Source organism: Cryptomeria japonica, chromosome 6 (genome assembly GCF_030272615.1).
Source record: "Cryptomeria japonica chromosome 6, Sugi_1.0, whole genome shotgun sequence".
Taxonomy (NCBI): Eukaryota; Viridiplantae; Streptophyta; class Pinopsida; order Cupressales; family Cupressaceae; genus Cryptomeria; species Cryptomeria japonica.
Genome location: NC_081410.1, coordinates 220911585 through 220935607, shown reverse-complemented (window position 1 = coordinate 220935607; position 24023 = coordinate 220911585). Strand labels below are relative to the sequence as shown.

The following is a 24023-nucleotide window of genomic DNA, read 5'->3' as shown; positions in this document are numbered from 1 at the left end:
ACAAGCTAAGTCTTGCAAAATATAGTTACTCAATGAGTGTTACCTACAACTCGTGAGTTTGACTATGGACTTGGCCACAAAAAAAATCATACGCCCTTTTGTAAGACCCTTAATTTTTTTGTTTTTTGTCATTTTAGCCTTCAACTATTAGGATCCCAGTAGTAGGAATTACTTGTTGACTGAATGAAAGGATTCACTCACAATTGGGTAAAAGTCGTAACTATTATTTAAAGGAGCATGTGCTATGAAGGTCCCTATGGGCTCAAAGACCTTAAATTGGACCCTTTGAGGGGTGTTGCCCCTAAATCTTGCTAGGAGATAAACAAGTTTTTAAGAGAAAAACATAAAAATTGTTTCAATGTCCCAAATGGAAAAGTAGATCTTTTCCCTCTATTTAGCTTGAAATAACAAAAAAAGTATGAATTTTCTCTAATTTTATGAATTCTTCAGCAGTTTTAAATCTCCCAAGTAACCAAATTCCACTTAGACTTTTGGTTTGTTGAGTTTATCCCAATTCTAGGTGCTACAATGATAAAAATAGACTTATGTTTTCCCCACATCCATTCTTTATGCATCTCATGTATTATTTAAATTTAATTTGTAGATTTATGTTATTTTCTTATATGCCAAGTTTTACTAAGTCACAAATAGGAATCAGTTTTAGGTTGTCCAGATTTTGCTAAGTCCAACTTTTCAAACTAGAGTATCTATATGTGTATGCATGTATATATGCACATCTATAGGTAGATATTTATAGGAGCATAGGCATAAATACATATGCATATATGTAAATACACATACCTATCATGTATGACATACACAAATACATATACAAATATGTAACATGGGGATACATCCCAGCCCATTCACTCTATACTCAACCTCATCAAGATAGTGGGACAGCAGAGCATATCCACTAGCCATCACCTATCCAGAGAAAACTAGGGACACAACCAAGAAATGCAAGAACTAGGGTTTTTGCATTCTAAGGACATTTGGTCATCCTAAAGATAGTTAAGGATGTCTAAGATGTCCCTTGATTGTTACAGGGATGATCAAATCCTCCCAATTATTTTAGTGGAAAAAATCACTTATTAAAAAAGAAGACATTATAAAAGGGGCATGGGAAACCCGCAAGCCATATTGCACCTCTTATGAAGTCCTAATTCAATCTTATATCTGACCCACACCGTTTTGCATTGCCACTCAAATTTGTCTTGCTACAATGATTTCTGATTTTTAGCACTTGCAACCGAAGAGAATGGAAACAAGATGAGGAAAAAGATTTAAGTATATATCAGTCATTTTCAGCTTTAAGAATCACAGATTACGTGTTCATTCATCCTTGGTAAGCTACCATAACTATGGCTGAAAGTAGGTGCTGTTTTTTTCATTTACTTTTTGCTTTTCTTTACTTTTGTCAAAAATCCTAGGGATTATTTTTTATGTTTTTTTTTCTTCAGTTTGCTTTCACAATTCTTTTTGCAAATCAAGATGAGCAACAATAATTAGTGTGAGATAGAGAGTGAGGAAGTAAATGTGAATGTAAATGAACCACCAAAGTGTTGTGGGCTCTTCTAGGAACAAGAGTGTTGTACCACACCCTTTTCCATGCCCTTCAACCCATCGTCAATAGATATGTAAAAGGTCCATTCAAATGAGCCAAACTCTCGTAGCATGTAGCATTTTGGACAAAGTCAAAAAATTTAGGGGGGAATCGTGATTGGTAATGTCATCTATGCAAAACTAATTTCTTTAACGTTATAATAGGATTGGGCCTCATTTAGATATGACTGGACATGGGATAAGGTTCTAAAAGAAAATGAATTTGTAAGAGGAGACTACAATGGCTAGATTAGCTAGGGAGAGAAGCAAAATATAGAGGTGTACCTCTACAATCTAAGCCACAGTATTCAAATATGCTATCTAGTAATCTACTATTAGTTGGGATGTGAGAGGAGAGAGAAGAGGAAGGTCACTAGTGATGGGAAAAATATAGTAGCAAAGGTTTTGAACATGCAAGCAAATGAGGATGTTGTAATGTACACAAGTTAGTTTATTGCCAATGCCATTCCATTTCACATGGCACATTCTTCATATTTCAATGCTAAAGAAACCCAAAATGAGGACATTACAGTCCTCCCTCCCAAAAGATTGCTTTTCCTCAAGCAATGCTTGCACAACATTAGAATTACCAGACTGATCCGGACTACAACCAAAGGTGATCTCAGGGTCCCATCTCAATTTCAAAAGAAAAAGACACCATGTTGATGCTACACCACTCTAATTATAACTGAAAATCCCCCATGCCAGATCTGCACTCTCCTCTCTTGTAACACAAAAATGTGACCATCCTCAAAACTCAAAATGAAATCCCTATAAGGGATGAAACCTATACCATGGAGATCTCCTGCCAAAGTATCTCAGTAAGGTCCACATCTGTAATCCCACTACCAGACACAATCCTAGGCAATAGGAAAAATAATCTGCTCAACCCAAAAACATAATCCTTAGCATATCTCCTCATGGTGTCCCCAAAAGAAATAGATGAGTCCCTAACAAGTGGCTAGTTACAAAGATGACAATAGTATCGACTCTAGAATTAGCTATACTAGGAATAAAATAGGCTAAGCAGTCACCTCCAACTATTTCTCAAAAGGGGGCATTATATTGCACATGATTTTTAGAGAGGGTGTGATTCGCTTAAGTAGGTATCTCGTTGTCTTTGTTGGCAAGGCATTCAAACAAAAAATGCTAAATCTCTTTATAAAGTGCACCAAGTTTCTTTCTTCTTCTTAAGAGAAATTTCCATTGATCATCGTCAAACTTCAAAAATGACAAAGATTTAAAAGTGCACAGAGTTTTCAACTTTTTCTTAGGTGTCTGCACTATAAAGTTGCATGGACAGGGATATGAATACAAATACGCATACAGTATCAGATACAGACAGTCATTTTTTAAACCCCTAATATGGATATGATTGTATACAACATTCATAAAAAAACACATACACATTTAACACAATTTTCTATGTTTTTAGCATACCTATCTTTAGAGGAATATAGGTAAATTACGCCGAGGATATCATATTTGTTCATTATTCCACTTTAGAAAATATTATATTATTGTATTTCTATTAAACTATTGACTAAAGTAAAAAAAATCTATTAAGACTACATTAATTATATTATCATATCGTTATTTTATTTTATATTTTTTGAGAAAAAAAAGGATTTTATGTAATGACACTTTCAATCCATCATAATTAATAATATTATTTCTAATCTATTGTTATACTACTATTTTATAGTTTATCTAAGATGAATTGATTGAGATAACTACAAAGTTAATTGATTTCATGATGGAGATGGACAAAACTGATTGATCAGTTAAACTCAAAGTGAGTGGGAGTTGACAGGCAGAAGTGAAGATTGTTATATTCTTTTGTCATTGATGTCACAGTCTTCTTTTGTTTTGCTGGATGTATTTGCTAAATTGGCACGTATGCCTACAGTATCTTTTCAAGTTCAGGAGATTCATTTTCAGAAAAGTCAATTTGGAGGAATAATGTCGATTATCAATTTTCATGCCTTGTCATTTGTTTGTATGCTTCCTATGTCAGTTGGCGCGTTTTTTCTTTTGGTGATGTGGCTGAGCTGAGTTGTTTTGTGTAAGAGCTGGTTGTTTGTGCATGCTGGCAATTATGTAGCTCTGCTGTATAAGTTTGGCATCGTGGGACTTCAAGATAGATGTGCAGTGAATCTGTGTTTATTGACATTATTCATGATTATCTCTTCAGTTCGCAGGAAATGTTTGACATCTGGAAATACAGTGAGATAAAGATTGGAAACAATGAGTTTCGTGGTATTAGTGGCTGTGTATTTGAAAGATCGAATGCAATATGGAGTGTATGAGTTGCAGTGTGTTGACATTTGGCGATAAAAGAAACCGTTCTTGAAAGTCCGTTTTTTGTTATTTTGTATGGGCATTTCTTTTTGGTAGTTTTTCGAACTATTTTCAAATGTCTTGTGAATGTTGTCTGCATATTCTGAAGTAGATACAGAGATGTTAACTCTGAGCAAGAGCAGCTGTATAACTGTCGTTTTTGTATGTGTGGAAGTAGGTGTGTGGTGGATTGAAAAAGGCGGCGATTTTTTTTGTGGTCTAAGTTGCATACTAAGCAGCTGAAGTGTTGTTATCTTTGCTTTAGTTGATGCCCGATAATAATGAGCTGCGTCTTTTAAAAATGATTGATAGTATCGAAAAGAGAGTAGTGTACCATTTTAGTGATGATGATTCAATTTCTGGAACTCCAAAAAACTTTTTAATCTTTGAAACTGGTTTTAGAGTTTGTTTTTTAGTTATTAAAAATGGAGCCAAGTTTTAAAAAGGAAGCTGCTGGGATATGATTATGGGTGTGTTTTTTGAAGAATCGGATTTCTGCTGGTTCAAAAATGTTATTGAGTTAGTGTACCGTGCGTGAGTTTAGAAGCACAGTTTTATCATGATCGAGTGTTTCATCTGCAACATATATACACTTATATTTCTGGAGTGTGTTATTTTTGAAAGGGGGATGGTCGATTTTTGTGAGCTGTGATAAAGAACGTTTCATTTTGGAGCTGAAATAATCTTTATTTTCATACAGAAAAGTTTTATTTTCTAAGGCTGGAGATTATGAGCAACATGTATTCCTAATTCAGACATTGTGACGTACGATGGAGTCTGGCTACTGTTCAGTGATATGACAGCTTATTGTTCTTACACAGACAGATATATTTATTTATATACTGTGCTTTGAAAGATTGTAAAAATCTGAGCTATGTATTGATGATTCATGTCTACTCATAAAGGCATGTTCATTTTCTGTACTTGAACCTTCTGCAGTTTTTTTTGTATCAGAGGTTGTAGCCTCAGTAAGCTGGAGTTGAAGCTCCTGTGACATAGAGTCTGTGCTCTTGAAAGTTGGTGCTTTATATCGTAACTGGGTTGGTGCCCAATGTTCTGGAGTATTGTGAACAGTGGTTTTTTACCCGAAAGGGTTTTCCACGTGATAAAATTTGTCTCTATCTATCTGTCTTATTATTGGTTTTTAGTTCTTATGCTGGTTTTATCATCTAATGTGCTGATTCACCCCCCACCCCCTCTCAGTACTTTCTAATTTCTTTTCAAAGAAAAAATAATTATAAAACTGATTTATTTATTTTAATGCATTTAAGTGTCACAAACACATCAAATTAAATGCTTCTAGTTTTTACTGACAAACGTTTTTGCATCCATATGTAAGCATGATATGCCTTCGACATAATGTAATATCCCCAAATCAGAACCTAAAAGATATACAATTTGATAAGTTTTAATTAAAGATTGAAACTTATTAACCTGAGCCTCCACCGCTTATTGGCATCATAAGAAAGGAAAGCACATACAAAACAAAGTCACTAATCCGCATTGCTTTCCATTATGAGGAATGGACCAAGAAGTCACAAGGGCCTTGGAACACAAGTATCATTAATACCATGAAACGAAGTAATGAATGAACCGCTTATTATGAAGGCATGATCAGCATGATAGGGAAGTCAATGAATAAAGAATTAGTAACGGAAAACGATAGCTCATACAAAGACCGAAGGTCAAGCTTGTTGGCAAGAGACACTGTTCCGGTGAGGATTGGTGTATGATAGATGTTTAAGGGTTGTCATTGATGGCAACTCAATTCGCAGACCACATCCGGTGTACATAAAATTGGTTTACTAGAAGTCATTTTGCTCATAAGGCATAAGTCTGGAAGGTGGAACACAGTTACTGGTAGAGCATGAGATCATGGTGCACATCTTGATTTTGGCGATGTATTTTTGGTTGCAGTGATCAAGGCAGTTGGTTTGAGGTTCGAGACAGATTATCTCATGATCCTGACATCCAGTGTTGAATTGTGTTCAAGTTTAGAGCTCCGGTATCCAGTAATTCAGTTAGGGCAAAGCTACTTTGGAGTAACGTGTGTTGCGGATCTGTTAGGATGATTCCAGTGATCAGTTTCATGTTTGAGATGATTGAGCCGGCTTATGGGAAGCATTTTACCATCTTGTCTTGGTCCACACTTGGATTTATGATCGGATTGAGCCGACTTGGTGGAACACGTTTCATGTTGCGTGTTATGCGGTTTTTGGAAGCCGACTTAGTAAATGATTCTTTTTGGTGATACGGATATATAAGATTGACTTGGTTAATCATTTTGGTGAATCTATGAGCGAAGGAAGTCTGTGTGAGCGAGTTTGTAAGTTTGGTGAAGATTTTGTTGCTCCGGTATGTGACAGAGCAGAATGACAGATCAATTGCAGGAGACAATCAGAGCCTAACCAGAACTGTATTTTGGCATAGTTAGATGCTACACTTCAATTCAATTAACATTGTAATCATTTTGTGTTAGCCTGTAAGGCAGTGAGCCTTCCTTTGAGTTGTAGCCCTTTTGTAATTGAGCAATGAGCTCTAGGCAGTGTGCCTAAATGCAAGTGCATTCCCCTTTTGTAATATTGTTTTACTACTGGCCATAGTATAATAATATTGTGGGTACTCAATCCCACCGTGGTTTTTCCCTTTCCAGGTTTCCACGTAAAAATCTTAGTGTTATGGTTGTGTGGTTGTCCATTTTATGTTTCTGCACTTTGATTACTTTCTCATGCATTTGGTGGTTTAAGAATCAGCTTGATAAGTTTGTTAATTATAAAACACTGATTCACCCCCCCCCCTCTCAGTTCATTGATTCCAACAAAGCTATAAGTCAATCAAAGATCATAGTTCATATTGGTATCCAATAAAAGTCGACCTTCAAGATTAAGCATCGACATGGAAGAATAGGCAACCTACTAATGAAGATCAATAATAATTGGAGATAGCGCTTGCTATGGTTATTTCGGTTAAGAGGAAGATAGAAGAGAGATCATGATTCGTCGTAAAAGCTAAGATCTTAGTTGGTATGGAACACTAGAATATTATCAAGAAAGGCGACAGTTCTACCTTCATTCATATGAAACAAGTCATCATCTCCTTAAGAGTTAGGTACGGAATGATTCCAATAAATGGAAGAGAACAGAAGTTGATTGAGATCGCATCATGTGATAACACCACGACACCTTGTATCGGAGATTATAATGTTTGATACGTATAAAGCCATCATGACAAGTATGGATTAAGCACCAATCAATTAATAGGAGGAACTAATTGATCCCATGTCGATGAAGATTTGTTGAGCATTACATAGGATGAACGGTTATGTTAATGAGCAATACCAATTACAATCAAAGGACTTTCCACAATAATCAATTGATATCAATAACAGCAACTATGTCATGTAAAGAATATGTTTGGCACGATGAAGAATATGATTATGACTGATAAGCCTCGCCAAGTCAACCAAAGCAATCAACTGGTTTGAAGAACGACGAAGATCGTACAAAGAAGGATATATGATAGAAAGACAAGGGAGTCAGTATTGATAATAAGATGCAACTCTATAATAATAATTACACAATTGCTCAAAAACCTTGCATAATAAGAAGACATGAAAATGAACTAGTCATATGATAACACCACGACACCTTGTATCGGAGACTATAATGTTTGATATGTATAAAGCCATCATGACAAGTATGGATTAAGCACCAATCAATTAATAGGAGGAACTAATTGACCCCATGTCGATGAAGATTTGTTGAGCATTACATAGGATGAACGGTTATGTTAATGGGCAATACCAATTACAATCAAGCAACTTTCCACAATGATCAATTGATATCAATAACAGCAACTATGTCATGTAAAGAATATGTTTGGCACGATGAAGAATATGATTATGACTGATAAGCCTCGCCCAAGTCAACCAAAGCAATCGACTGGTTTGAAGAACGACGGAGATCGTACAAAGAAGGATATATGATAGAAAGACAAGGGCGTCAGTATTGATAATAAGATGCAACTCTATAATAATAATTACACAATTGCTCAAAAACCTTGCATAATAAGAAGACATGAAAATGAACGCGTCAAACAAAGTCTAATTTGTTTCAACTCATAGGGCTCTCAACAATCGCTGTCCCAAGGTAGAAACATGGACATAGAAGAGGAGTCAAAGCCTTCAACAAATCACTGGCCAAATAATTAGCAAAGCATTCTTAACGAAGGGGTGTACTAAGGAAGAACAACTAGTTCAACCCAAAGGATGATTAATGGTTAATTAGTCATCACTAAAAATCATACATGAAGAAGTGCGATTAAGGGGAAATATGTTAAGTAAATAAATTAATAATATTAAATAGAAGACATAGCTGTTAGTGGGACCCATTCCATTGAAAAGACATAACTCTTAAACACTTGAAAGCTGCAACCCTTCAATTTTGCAAGTTATATAATGGGGACCGACCCCATTCTCAAAAGGATCATGGAATATCTTTATTCTCTTATTACATCCTTGGTGGATTGGCTCTCATGGAGGAAACAGCCCCTGGGCTTTGGATGCATATTTACCAGTAATATATATCAGACAGAGCGCCTTTGGAATTACTATAATTCACAAGATCAATCAGAGCCAAATCAGACATAGCAATTTCCTTAACGCTATAAGTGATAATTGAGGAGATCATTGCAGAAACAACAAATCCATGCCATCGCTATAAGTGATTGGGAAGAGAGCATACAGCATACTAACAAAAATATATCAAAAAAAGGCTACAAACAGTTGAGAGACAAGATAAACAGATCCAGATCATCTTTGCATACATTTAAGTGTCAAATCAAAGGAAGCTATCAAGATAAGTCCTAGCTCCTAAACTATTCTTAAAACTTTGAGTTAAATGTTATAATGAGATGTATTCAGTTTTGACAAAATTATATTTATTAATATATTACAGCTCTCACCTTAAGCTAGAATTGTTATCTCAGGGCTAAATTAGGTAATCCCCAAGCGGGGACATTACACATAATTAAAACTAAAATACCTATCTTTAGAGGAATATAGGTTAGGTAAAGTACACCGAAAGATATCATAGTTGTTCATTATTCCACTTTAAAAATTATTATATTATTATATTGTAATTAATATTAAATTATTATTATTATGTTATTATATTATGATAATGTAATTAATATTAAATTATTATTAAGATATGACTATATTACTATATTTTAATATATTCTTATTTTTATATTGTTATATTTTCATTAAACTATTTACACAAGTAAAAAAAAACTTTAGTACCAAATTATTATTATTATATTTTTATATTTGTATTAAACTCTTTACCAAAGTTAAAAAAAATCTCTTAAGACTACATTATTATTATAATTTCTTATAAAAAGTGGATTTTATGTAGGGACACTTTCAATCCCCCATAATTAATATTATTAGATTAAGATAATTATGAAGTTAACTAATAGAATTGATTGATCAGTTAAACTCAACGTGAGTGGTAGTTGAGAGGTGGAAGTGAAGGTATAATTTGCAATAAAATTTCAAAAATAATATAAAATTAAAAAAAATAATAAGAAAATGTTTTTTGCTTTTCATGCATTTAAGTGTTACAAACACATCAAATTAAATGTTTCTAGTATTTATTGTCGAACATTTTTGCATCCATATGTGAGTGTAATATACCTTCGGCGTAATTAGAGGAGATTTTCATTTCTTTAAAAATTAAAAGCAATATAGACACATAATGGCTACATAAATAAATTATAAGTTGATTTAACAATTTTACAATATACAAAAAGAATACAAACTAGGACCTATAATTAAATACACTAATGTCATTTAAATCTAAATTAAAATTAAATAAAGTAAAATTTAAATATAAATTAATATCTATATATCAAAATATATTAAATATTTAAAATAAAATATAAAGAACTAAATAGTTTCAATATAAAGGGGGATGACCCCACAATGCAGTGGTTAGCTGCGAGCCTCCTACATGGGAGGTTGATGCAGGAGCATCCCCGGTCAATGAGCAATCTTGCATCAACCAAAAATATTTCCTTTCAGTTTTGTTCTTGTTTAGTTCAATGTGCAGTTTTATGTGTTCTTACCGGTTGGTACCGGTAGTTGCTTTCTTTTCGTGGTAGATCTTATTTTCGGTTTTCAAGCTGGGTCATGTGCTTAATTCCAGATTTTCAGTTCATTTGGGTTCTTTTCCGGTCAGTTATCGCTTCCAGTTGACTGTTTCTGGGTTCCGGGACAGTTCTTGTGCTTACCGGTTGGTTTTCCTTCATTACCGGCGCGATTCTTGGCGTGTGGATCTATCTTGGGTCTTGTCCGATGTTCTTTGACGTGTGGCCGACCTTCCTGCTGAACCGCACTTCGTGGTTGTTATTTTCCAGAAAGATTTCTTTAATTCTTAGGACCGACCTAGTTACACATTTCATTTTCCTGCATTGGTAAATGTAATCTTATGAGGCCAACCCAGATATGTTCCAGTGGGTATAAATATGTTATTATGTAATCATTTGTAGAGGCAGAGGAAGTAGAATTCAAAATAAGGATTGAGATTCGCATTTTATGATCTGGTTGATTCTTAGAGTCCCGGTTGGATTGTATCTGGCTTGAGGCCTGCATGTAACCGGTTAACTACCGGATGTTCTTTGATGATTATATGATGATAACCGGATGGTTGCCGGAAGTTCTAAAGCAATAATATGATCTGTTTATGCAATCTTGTTATGTTTTCTTGTTGCTTTCGTGGTGTTACTCTTGCTTCATAAGCCGGTTGATTATCTTTGAAGGTTTTACCGGTTATGGCTGCACCAAGTGGTATCAGAGTTGGTTATAGACTGGTTGGTGGAAGAATTGTTTGCGAACATTGAGGCATTCCTTTGGGTGGACAGATCGCCGATTGGAGGCAAGTTGCGCGTGTGTTCAATAGATCGCCGAGGGGAGGCAATTGAAACCGGTAGTCAGATCGTCGAGTTGAGGCAGTTCACTGGAGTGAAAGAGGAGATGCCGCCTTGAAGGACAAACCCCCGGAGGGTAGACCAGATGATGGAAGACTTCAAGAATGAAGTGAGGAACGAAATCCGAAACGCTTTGGCTGGTTTGCGAAGGAACCCTGAATCGGAGGATGAATATGAAGAAGCCGGTGAAGAGCTTGAAGAAGCTGAAGGACCGGAAGATGAAAGAGAGGAAAGATTCTTGAGCAGTGGCGCAAGCAAGTAAAGTTCATAAAGTTGAAGTTTCCAATTTTTCCGGAACACTGAACCCGAAGGATCTAATCGATTGGATCGAAGAGTTGGAGGACTACTTTGAGTTTGAGGATGTCAAGGACCCACAGAGAGTCTGGTTGGCACAAACTAAGTTGAAAGGGCATGCTGCCTTGTGGTGGAAAGAATTGCAGAAAGACAGAGTGGAGAATGGTGAATTGAAGATCACCCGGTGAAGACAGGTGGTTGCAAGATTGAAGACCAAGTTCATACCGGGAGACTATGAGTAGGAATTGTTTAAGAAGTTGTAGAACCTAAAACAAAGGAACATGACTGTGAAGGAATATACTGAGGAATTCTACAAGGTGGTGATTAGATCTGGACATAGAGAGATGGACAGGGAAAAGGTGGCGAGGTACATAAATGGACTTGCATTTAACATTCAGGATGAGATGAGTATGTTGAGGGTTTCCATAGTTGAAGAAGTATACCAGTATGCTTTGAAGGCTGAGGAGAAGATGAGAAGAAGACAATCGAATAGAGGGAAGGAGAAATTCAAAGGACAGATGAGTGATAGTATGAAGAAACCGGTTGAGGAAGATGAATCAAAACCTAAGTGGAGTAAAGAACCGGAACAGAAGATACAGAGGAAAGGCATGGCAGTACCGGTAGAGAATTTCCTAGAAAATGTTTCAAGTGTGGAGAAACCGAGCATAGATTTTATGAATGTAAACAAGGAATGGCAAGTTGTGTGGCAAATGAGGAACCGGAAGGTGAAGGTACCGGATCTAACTGTGCACCGGAGCAAGGAGAATCCCTTATGTTCAAAAGAAAGGATACCGGATCTACTCAGAGGAAGAGTCTTTTCCGGACTGTGTGTAAATCAAGTGGTAAGTGTTCCAAGGTTATTGTAGATAGTGGAAGTACTGACAATTTGGTATCTAAGGAGATGGTTGTGAAGCTTGGATTGAAAAGGCTTGAGCATCCTTGTCCTTATGAGGTAAGTTGGTTGCAAGATGATCAAAAGATAGAAGTAAAGGAACAGTGTTTGGTGAATTTTAATATTGGGTCTTTCAGGGATAAGGTTTTGTGTGATGTTGTATCTATGAGTGCTTGTCATGTCTTGTTGGGAAAACCTTGGTAGTTTGATAGAGGAGCAATTTATGACTGTAGAAGAAACCTAGTCACTATTGAGAAGGATGCGCAGAAGTTCACATTGATTTCTTTGAAGGAGAAAGAGAAGGAGGTGAAGAATCTGAGTCCTGAGAAAAGTCGCAATGCTGAGAAACCGGTGGCAGAGGTTATACCAGAAGGTTTGCAGAAGGATTTGACAAATAAACCTGATGGACATATAGAACCGGATGACAGAGAACTTATGGTGACAAACCGGATGAAGTCTTGTGGCAGAAATAAATCAGAGTTGCAGAAGAAAGAAGGCAGTAAACAGAGACAAAGTACAGATTTGAAGCAAAGGAAGAGAAACAAAGACGGTTAGAGGTTAGAGAAGTCAGTTGAGGCACCGGAGGAGCTAAAGCAAAGGTTGGCAGATAAAGAAGATGTTTGGATCAGAAATGAGCATGGGGTCTTTATCCCAAATCCTTTTAGATGTTCATGAGTTGCCTCTCATGGAACATCTTTTTCTACCTGGGTTGTTTGATGCAGGAGCATCCCCAGTCCATGAGCAATCTTGCATCAACCAAAAATATTTCATTTCAGTTTTGTTCTTGTTTAGTTCATTGTGCAGTTTTCTGTGTTCTTACCGGTTGGTACCGGTAGTTGCTTTCTTTTCGTGGCAGATCTTATTTTTGGTTTCTAGGCTGGTTCATGTGCTTAATTCCAGATTTTCAGTTCATTTGGGTTCTTTTTCGGTCAGTTATCACTTCCGGTTGACTATTTTTGGGTTTCAGGACAGTTCTTGTGCTTACCGGTTGGTTTTCCTTCATTACCGGCGCAATTCTTGGCGTGTGGATCTATCTTGGGTCTTGTTCGATGTTCTTTGGCATGTGGTCAACCTTCCTACTGAACCGCACTTCGTGGTTGTTATTTTACGGAAAGATTTCTTTAATTCTTAGGGCCGACCTAATTACACGTTTCATTTTCCTGCATTGGTAAATGTAATCTTATGAGGCCGACCCGGATATGTTCCGGTGGGTATAAATATGTTATTATGTAATCATTTGTAGGGGCAAAGGAAGTAGAATTGAGAATAACGATTGAGATTCGCATTTTATGATCCGGTTGATTCTTAGAGTCCCGGTTGGATTGTATCTAGCTTGAGGCCTGCATGTAACCAGTTAACTACCGGATCTTCTTTGATGATTATATGATGATAACCGAATGGTTGCCAAAATTTCTAAAGCAATAATATGATCTATTTATGCAATCTTGTTATGTTTTCTTGTTGCTTTCGTGGTGTTACTCTTGCTGCATAAGTCGGTTGATTCTCTTTGAAGGTTTTACCGGTTATGGCTGCACCAGATGTCTTGGGTTCGAGTCTACTCGAGGCCCATGTGTCCCACACACAAGTAATGGAGAGATAAGGTGATGCCTGGGTGTGGAAGACGGGATGGCACAAGGAGATATAAGGGTGTTATTGCCAAACAAACATGAGGATGAGGCCCCTCAAAAATGTGGTCTCACTAGTTCATAGCTCCATTTAAAAACGAATACCGCTTCGGCTATGATTGATCAAAAAAAATAGTTTGAATATAAAGAACTATATAAACAATAATAATCTAAACTTAAAAAATAAAAAATTCACTTTAACATTTACTTTTTTAAAGCTTAATGAAAAATTAAAAACCATAATAAAATGGGCAAGTATAAATTAAAATAATGTTAAAATTTAAATATTAATAGTTTAGTAAAGAATAAACAATTAAAAATATATTAATAATTTTATTTAAATTTAAAAAATAAATTTTAAGTATTTTAAAATCTCTAATGTTTAAACAGCATAATATATATATAAAATTATACATGATTAATTTTTTTAAACTTGTGAAATCAAAACACCAAAAAAATTGCATAGCTACGCTGGAAGAAGACCCAAAAAAATACGTTGCTGAAATAGGAAAAAAAAATGCACAAATGCAACATTTTTTTAAATTAAGATTAGGAAGATTCACATTATACTTTTTACAAATAAAATATAGCAGTATCCGACACAATTGGAAAATTAGTGTTTTTTGGGCACGCATGGATACGGTATTGGACGAGTGTCCAAGCTATACCCATATTCACATCAGATACATCAGTACATGCTCAGAGAGGGGTGTGGGCATACCCAGCTACTTTGCTGGATTGCATTATCTCCTTCCCCTTACTATGTGCTGACTCATTTGTAGGCTGCCACTTTGCTGACTACGCAATGCTTCTGTCCTATTTTGCAGTTCAATTTATTTACTAAAAAGTCTACTTGTCTTTGGGTGGAAAGGAAAAGGACAAACCACTTCATAAAAAGTGTGTTGAGACATAAAGTGTGTTGACTCAATGGTATAAATATAACTTCTTAATCTCTTCATAGGTGTAATTTTACTGATCTAATGTCAAACATTGTTGATGACAAAAGATTTTAAAACTGTGCTGCCTTTCTTTGTTGCATGATTTTCATTTGAAAAAACATAACATTTTTCTCTTTTACATTTCATACATAGCATGGTCACTTCGCATATATGCCAAAATCTTTTGGCTTTCAAAAACCTCTTTCCTCCTGAAACATCTTAACTTAGGCAAAGTTTCTCTGATGAAAATATGCCACCTTTATAATATGCTAAAAAGCTTTAAGCGACACCACTGATAAAAAGTGAACCTAAAGAAGTTTTTCACTGTTTTTGTAATCATTTGCCAATCCATCCCTTCTCTACATCCAAATTTCAGTCATATTCTGTCAAGAACTTTTGGAATAATACAGTCACGAACAAACTGCGAAGTCATTAGTTTGAAATACTAGACCATGACACAACACCTTTACAAATTGTCCACAAAACATTACTACTAATATGATCATGACATACAAATAGCAATAAGACAAAATGAACATCAGGTAATACAAATATCAAGTTTTGAATATGCACAACACCATAATTCTAAGCGAAGGGTTAGATTAGAATCACACAGGGCCTTCAAAATCAAACTGCTGTTTTTAGCCAAAATAATTTTTGGCATTTGTTTTTTCAAAAGTTCTAATCGAACAGATGGTTGAAGGCCAATTTTAAGGTTGCTTTAGTTAGCTTTTACTTTATTCTTTGTATAGGATAGTTATACAGTATACACTTCAAAGTTCTTTCCTTCCTTTTTTTCTTAAGCTTTAAGAATTTTGCTTTAAAGATTCAGATTTTTATAATAAATTAATTATTATCCTAAATCTTGAAAATTGGCTAATTTGCAACCTTATAAATAAGGCACTGGAGTACAAGAAATCTTAATGATAGTTGATGCTATGCTTATGCTACCGAAATTATTGTTCAAGCGTTATTCTTGTACCTATATTCAATGTGTTTGTGGTTTCATTAATTAAGTTGAAAGTGGATAACAGTATCAAGCTTTGTATTGAGGTTATTCATCTAGGTTATAGCTTTGTATAGGGCATAGCTTTTTAGTTCTTGGAATCATGTATTGTTTTGTGCTTTAGTAGTTATTCCTTTAAAATCTTGTGTTCACTGAATTATCAGTCTCTTCTTTAACCAGTAGAAAGGTGTTGTTGCTATGTTTAGAGTTGAATGCTTTCATTCTCAAAATCTATAATATCTCACTTGTGTGCCAAAGAGTAGTTACCAGTTTTCTGCTAGTACCTAAAGCAAAAAGATAGGCAAATAGTAATTTCATTATACCAAAACCCCCAAAAAATATTGTATAGCGTTAATAACTGTATAATTTGTTTAACACTTAGTGTCTAGTGTTAGTTTAAATCTTAGGGAGCTTAACCTTATAGTTTGAAGAGGGGTTTTACCTCACACATTGTTTTGGTTTGAGTTTGTCCTGAAAAAGACAAATTATACGGGGTTTTACCTCACACATTGTTTTGGTTTGAGTTTGTCCTGAAAAAGACAAATTATACTGCTTCAAAAGGACAAGTCAAAATGGGGTGTAAGAATTCATTTTAATGTTTTAAAGCCCAAGTGGCCTTTTAGTGTTTTCTTTCTACTTTTTTTGGTTAACATGACTGCTTCATTTTTCAAGAAATCAGAACCCAGTGAATCTAGGATCCATCCAATGAGTGATGGGCTCACCAAGTCAATGCAAGCCCCCAAATTCACCAATCTCGCCTCAATTATAGATTCGTGAATCTTCACAAAGACTCGTAATTTTTATTCAATGCCACCAGTGGGCAAGGACATCTCAAGACATCTAGATGATTACAAAAAGCATGCAACTGTTTATTGCAAACATACATTTTATAGCGATATGTTTTTCTGTAGAAGTTAAGGTGTGTCGAATTTTTTAGCATCCCTCATTCTCATCTTAGAGGAGTTGAGACTCCGAGCAATTAAATTCTCTTTGCATGTTGAAGTTAAAAACAAGTTTTCTCTCCATGGGGCACAAGCTCATATGTTATCCATTTTAGCCTTCTTGGGAGAGGTTTTCCCTTGTAAACATGTTAGATTGATGTAAAAACTGGTTCCAGGATGTAATATATTATGCATTTCTTTAAAAAAAAATATCATCCATATGTTCTAGAGTTGGTCAACGGTAACAACCAAAACAATTCTCCTTATGTCAAACCAATGTCCATCCATGGTATCCATGTACTCTTTGTTTTGTGTTTGATACTTTGGCTATATTTTTATTCATATGTGATAGGCATAGCTTATCGACTGCTCTACAAAACAAGCTCCCGAGACATTCTGAAAACAATGTAACACTATTTGAAAAGTTTTGTGCTTTAAGGGGAAAAAAGAACAGTATTTTAGACCTTCATGCAGTGTTATAAAGAAACAATATTTTAAACTTTTGTGCTGGTTACTGTTTTTAACTTGAATTGATATAGAAAGAAAGCTGAAGCCAATAATTAACATGATTCATCCATTTTATAATTCAGCAAATAAATTTCTGCAATTGTGGTCAGGCATGGGTTATCTAACTGTAATTAGCAGGACATGAAAGTTGTTTGCCTAAAGAAGGCCAAGGGATGGCAGTTGACAAAGAATAGTATAGATGAATGTAACTATAGCAGGCCAGAATATCGTGGTTGGTAAAACTAAAAATGCCTGTTAAAACGATAATTAAAAGTAAGTTTCACAATTTCAAGCCAAATAAATGAAAGATCTCAGTAGCTTGACTATTTTTGCAATATCAAAATCACCAAACATCTACGGTATGCATCAATACCTTCCATGACGCATAACAAACAAAAACAAGATTACGTTTTCTGATGAGCGTACACTAAAAATAATGAAGATAACAAAGACCTTATGAAGCAAAATAGAGTTCAAGGATATATGACAGATTTGAATCACCTTTTTTGCTCATGGTATCCCGCTAAGTTGTCCCAAGATATGATATCTTTGTCAAAGCTTCCATTCAATGCCTCAAGCCCATATATCTTCACTCCCATGGCCTCTAATGCTTCAAGAGCCTTTGTCTCAGAAGAAAATTTTGGCCCAGAATTTTGTTTTTCTCTTCGCTTTAAAGCATCTTTATTCTTCTTCTGTACAGCTCCCCTTGTGTTTGCACTTCCAGAAGCAATTATCAGTGCATTAGTAAGGGCATCAAGTTCTTGTATGGTGAAATGAGCCCTTTTCAGAAATTCAATCTCCTGAAATAAAATGACAAGTAAACAACCTAGTAAGCAATTTTTATCTGTGAAACTCTTTTTTCACTTGATGTTAGTTCTATAAGATCTCCAGTAGATGACTCGCAACTAATAACCCAAGAGTAATGAACTTTTTAAATAAAATTCATAAGCATTTAAGAAGTTGCAATGCTAATAACAATAGTTCGAGTGAACATGTTGATGAACTAACAGCAGCATTACTGGAGCCAATGAGTGGTTCAAAAACCAGGACACAAATGCTATCTCCCAGGGTTGTTTTGCGCATATGACCCCCTTCTGTCATTCCAACTCTTTGCTCTGTCTCACCACCCTGGGTAACATATTGATCAGGATGTAAAAGGACAAACTGTCGAGCAACTGCACTGTTACCCAAAAACCATATGTATCATTATTCCAGTACCTCCAAATGCAAACCTATGAAATTGAAATACCCTCTAAAATCTTTATCCAATCTTAAGGCTGAAGGAAAAACACATAATCTAAACTTGAACAATTGTATTCAATATACAACTCAACCTTGGAGACAAAACTCTTAATCACTGAAATATTATCTTTTACTCTGGTTACTAATTCAAACAACACATTACAACATAGTGAAGTCAAAAGACTGCTGATTAGAATAAACCACAATAGTTTTTGCTCATATGACCTTAATATTATTTTCCAATTAAATATTCAAAAAAATGAGTCCAAACATGATAATGGTAGAAACAGGTATTATCTATATTCTTGAAAGTGTTCCTAATGATCTGCAGTATCCCTGATCTTACTGACCATGACTTGGAGTCTATTTGAGCCATAGAAACGGGACTCGCCCAGACTCAGCGAGTCCGAGTACGAGTCAGGCCCAGCGAGTCCCAGGGACTCGGACTCGGACTCATCCGAGTCTGGCGAGTAAAATCGCCAAACTCACCGAGTTGGCGAACTCGCCAAACTCGGCGAGTCCCGAGCCCCAGACTCAACGGGCGTCAAGCCAAAACAAAAACACAAAAAATAATTATTTTGCAATGTTTTTTTAAGTCCCTTTTTTTTTGTTAATTATCTTCTATCCCTAAAAGTGACTTTCATTTCATTCACTTGCAAAAAAAGGAGGAGTAAAGTGAGTTGGGAAGAAAAACAAGGGTGCATAGAAGAAAAACCAGCAAGGAGGAAACTCAAGTTTTCTTCAATTTGTCACATTGGAGCTGCATTGTGTTTCGATTTGGTGCATCAAGAGTTGGATAGGAAAACTTTGCAGCTCATTTCAAGCTTGTTGTAAGAGGTAAGATTGTTTTTTTGAAGATTAGTTTGTTTCTTGTATGCAAAAATTCCATTTTCTATTCATTTATTTTGAAAGTTTTACATTTTCTTTCAAAATCTTTTGTATGTTTGTACGTAGCATGTAGTATGTAGTTGTGGTGTTGTACTAAGTAGGGTTTGTAAATTGCTTTTTTTTTAAAGTAGGGTTTGACAAACCCTACTTTAGTTTTTTTGAATATATGTAATATGTATTAATTTTATTTTGTATTTGTAATGTTTTATTGCAGCAAACTTCACTTTATTATTTGCCTCAACTTCAAGTTTCACAAAACTATCCTAAAATGTCTACTTCAGCTTCTAGACCCCCCATTAGAAAGGACCCTGCTTGGAAATATCATGAGGATTTTCCAGGGCAAGGAAAGGAGCAAACAAAATGTATGTTTTGCAAAACAATATTCCATGGAGGTATATATAGGCTGAAATACCATATTGCTGGTGTACGTGGACATGATGTCGAACCATGCCTAAAAGCAGTCCTTGAGGCCGTATGTGAATGTTATGTAATGGTTGAGGAGATTGAAAGGAAAAAGAAACAAAAGGAGGATCAAGCGGCCATTGGGAGAGAGACAGTTTTAGGAAGAGGGACACAGTTAGGTTGTGTTGGAGGCCCTTCTTCCTTACCTCCATATCGTCCCACTCAGTTTGCTACTGCTGGTGCTTCCGTTTCTGAATCTGCTTCTATAAGTGGCAGTACCACCGCCACTTCTCAATTCTCATGCTCCTAGCACTAGTAGCTGTAGTGGGAGTGTTGCCATTGGACCTAGGATTCATAAATCTAGGCTGGATTCCTTCTTTGTGCCTCGCACTAGTCCTGGATCCCAACCGTCGCTTGAGGGCATTGGTTGGAACAAGGAGGTCCATGATGCTACTAAAATGGCAGTTGGCAGGTTTTGGAGCTACAGCTGTATTCCATTCTTTGTACCCAAGTGAATGTTTTACAAACTTTTATGTTTGATAACTTTGATTGTTTTAATTTTTATACTTAACTTATCTCATTGAATTTTTATGCTTAACTTATCTCATTGAGTTTCTTTGCGACAGGTCTCCTTATTGGCAACAAATGGTTGATGCCATTACCATATGCGGGGCGGGGTTCAAAGCCCCTAGTGAGAGTGATTTGAGGGGACCCATTTTGTCTCAAATGGTGGATGATGTGAAGAAGGATTTAGACGAACAATGTCGGATATGGAGCACTAAAGGTTGCACCATCATGACTAATGGTTGGATGGATAGGAGAAATAGAACTCTCCTTAATTTTCTTGTTTCTTCCGCAGGTGATTGATTAATTTTAGTTTCATATAGTCTTTATTTTTATTTTTTTTATCTAATGGTTTATTAAATGATCATTGACCTAGCTTTATTTTTTTATTTCAGGGGGCACCGTTTTCATCAAGTCCATTGATGCCTCCGCCCATTGCAAGAATGCCACCTACCTATGTGAGCAGATAGAGAAGATGATTGAAGATGTGGGTGAGGAGAACGTGGTACAGGTGGTGACCGACAATGCAGCAAATTATGTTGCTGTGGGTAAACTTTTGATTACAAACTAATTTTGTTTGCAAATTAATTACTATCTTGTAGTTTGTACCTCCATTAATTACAATTTACAATGCAACAAATTATGTTGCTGCAGGTAGACTATTGATGGAGAGGCACCCATCTATAGTTTGGACTCCATGTGCTACTCATTGCATTGACCTCATGTTGGAGGATATTGGAAAAATCCCATGGGTCAAGAGATGTATAGAAAGGGCAAGAAATGTCTGCAAATTTGTATATAATCATTCATGGGTGTTGGCTCTTATGAGACAATACACGGAGCAAAAGGAGTTAGCTCGTCCAGGAATCACAAGATTTGCCACAAACTTCCTCACATTGCAGTCCATGCTTAGGTCTAAGTCTGCCTTGAGACGTATGATTGTTGGTGAGGAGTGGTCTTCCTCATCCTATGCTACCACCCCTGCAGGGAAAGATATGGCAGACTGCATTTTTGATGAGCAAGGCTTTTGGGTCCCTTGTGATGAGATAGTGAAGGTAATTTTTTTATAAATTCTACAATTTAAACTTTAACTTCATGTTTTATAACTTATTATATGTATTCTCTTATTTGCTCATTTTTCTAAATTACACAATATTTTCAATTTTGCAGTTTGTTAAGCCCTTGGTGGTTTTGTTGCGGATGGAGATAAGCCCGCAATGGGCTATATATATGAGGGCATGGATAGGGCGAAGGAGGCCATCAGATTCGTCTATGGAGGAGATGAGAGCAAGTATGGTCCCATTTGGGAGATCATTGATAAGAGATGGCATCATCAGCTTCATAGGCCCATCCATGCGGCAGCCTATTATCTGAATCCGGCATTCCGTTTTATCCCTTCTTTCAAGGCTGATGTGGAGGTCCTTAATGGGCTATACGCAATCATGGAGAAGATGGGACCTGTTGGTACTTCTCAGATAAACCTTTTTCGAGAGCTACAGTTGTTCTCAGGTGCACAAGGGGAGACCTTCTCTCGTCCTATCGCCAAAGACGGTAGGCCAACTATGATGTCAGGTAAAAATAAATTGTAAGGCTTAATTTTAGTTTTATTCAATACTATATTGTAATTTGTTAAATGAGTTCATGAGTGAGACTGATTTTATTTATTTTTCTCATTTCAAACTCAAATCATTGGTGGAGCCTTTTTCGCCCAGAGACACCAAATATTCAGAAGTTGGCCATTCGCATCTTGAGCCAACCATCCAGTGCATCAGGTTGTGAGCGCAATCGGAGTATGTTTGAGCACATACACTCCAAGAGGCGCAATATATTATCTAGGGAGAAGATGAATGATCTCATCTTTGTTCACTACAACCTCCGCCTGAGAATGAGAAAGAATGCATTAGTTGACATCTCTCCTATCATTCAACATCAGGTTGATCTTGAAGCAGAGTGGGCCAATGAGAATGAGACAGCTCCTGGGACTCCTACAGCTGTCTTTAGTGATTATGACATTGATTGGATCGACCAAGTAGATATAGAGGCTGAGGCTATAGCCATGGCAGAGGAGGAGCAGAGAGCACGAGCAGAGACAGGAAATACTGAGAGTCAGAGTGACACAGCTATTCCTGATGTTGGTGAGCATGACACAGTTGTTCCTGATGTTGGTGAGCATGGCATGGTGTCACGCGGAGCGACTACGGCTGCTGAATCATCCAGGACCTACTTTAAACACCTTCGTAGGGGGCAAGGGCGAGAGGGTGCACGGCCCTCTGAGTCATAGGCTTGTACACTTGTAATTCTATTTAGTATTTACTATTTACCTTTGGTATTTGTATGAAACATTTGATGATGATCATATGATGACATAGATTTTTTATTCCATGAGTTTTGTAATATTGTATACATTTGACAATATTTATATATCTATGTTTGTTATTTTCTTCAGCTACAATTTGCGTTTATGCTTATGTGATTGATGTATACTTGTGTATGTAATCAAATCAGCCGACTTTGATGATGTTTTTGTGTCTTTAAGGTGTATTCAATAAAGGGTGTCTGAAACAAGTTTTAAATCTTTAAAAATCTCTAAATTTCTTGAGTTTTTCACTTTCCCGACTCCAGCTGAGTCTGACGTCGAGTCCCGAGTCCGAGTCCGAGTCGGCCTTGCTGAGTCCGAGCCGAGTCCGAGTCCCGTTTCTTTGATTTGAGCACATAAATACCAAGATACAAAACTAACATAGAAGTTGTTGGTTCAACAAACAGCTTCGAGGAAGCAATAAGCAAGCCATTTAAGTGGTCATTGTTTATACCAAAAGCAGATATCTTTGAAAATATCATGACATATCCCAATATATCCTAAAAATATAGCAATATTTTCAAAATATCATTTACCACAACTTTAACTGAAATTTTCATCAATAGATCATGAGATTGAATTCGTCGCAACATATTGCTGTTAATATCACAACAAATTCACTTTATTTATTTTCTATATAAACTGCATGCCAGAATTTTTTTCCATTCTTCTCTGGAACTTTTATAAACAAGTTATACACATTGAACAGTGTGTTAGGACTTTAAATTTCCAAATAATTTCAAGCACCCTACTATTAAAAATGGTGGCCACGTCATGGAAATGACACATAATGGATGATTAATGATTTGAAAAACTAGAGTAAAGGAGGATATAAATAAATTAATTCCAATGGACCCCATGAAAGACTACTGTTTTTGATATGTAGAAAAGATGATATGAACAGAGAATTAAAATGAATGAAACATGAAAATATAAGAAATACCCACTTGAGAAAATCAAGTTTCCAAGCTCCAGTAAAAAATATTAGATTTGTACAATGTGTTTTTGGCTGTAGACCATACAGAAGACCGTAAGAAGGCTGAAAAGTCTGTTATTTCGACCTACATGAAAGAAGATATCGACTTGGAATGAAAATGTATGCAAATATGAAATCTGATGAAGAACCATTTTAGAAGTGGATGTTTCCTACCACCACAAAAATTTTCGGATTCGTATCTGAAGTTTAAGGCTGTCGACCAAACAAAAACCCGAAAGATAGCTTAAAGCAAGGTTATTGACTAACTAGTTTGCATATTAATTTCAAAGGGTTTTGTTAATTTTAATGTAAAATGGTAACTTTTCACCCCAAAACGGGTATGGTGCCCATTCAACCACATATATAAGTGGTTAAAAAATGTAGATATGAGGGGGAGAGTTAGAGAAAAATATAGGAGAGACTCTGGATAATATTGTACTATTTTGAACCTTTTAAT

At 36.0% G+C, this 24023-nt stretch overlaps 1 protein-coding gene across 4 annotated transcripts in view; it reads right to left on the bottom strand.

Annotated features, from left to right (window-relative positions):
* Positions 1 to 24023, bottom strand: part of LOC131071435 (cell division control protein 48 homolog C) — a 352754-nt gene that overhangs the window by 223826 nt on the left and 104905 nt on the right. For all 4 annotated transcript variants that reach the window (XR_009112514.2, XM_058007265.2, XM_058007266.2 and 1 more), the window contains exons 5-6: positions 18147 to 18318; positions 17640 to 17938 (exon numbers count right to left, since the gene is read on the bottom strand). Coding sequence is in view for 3 of the 4 variants with exons in the window: in XM_058007265.2 (XP_057863248.2) it covers positions 17640 to 17938; positions 18147 to 18318 (471 nt within the window). In the remaining variant the exon portion in view is untranslated. The remainder of the gene's footprint in view (positions 1 to 17639; positions 17939 to 18146; positions 18319 to 24023) is intronic.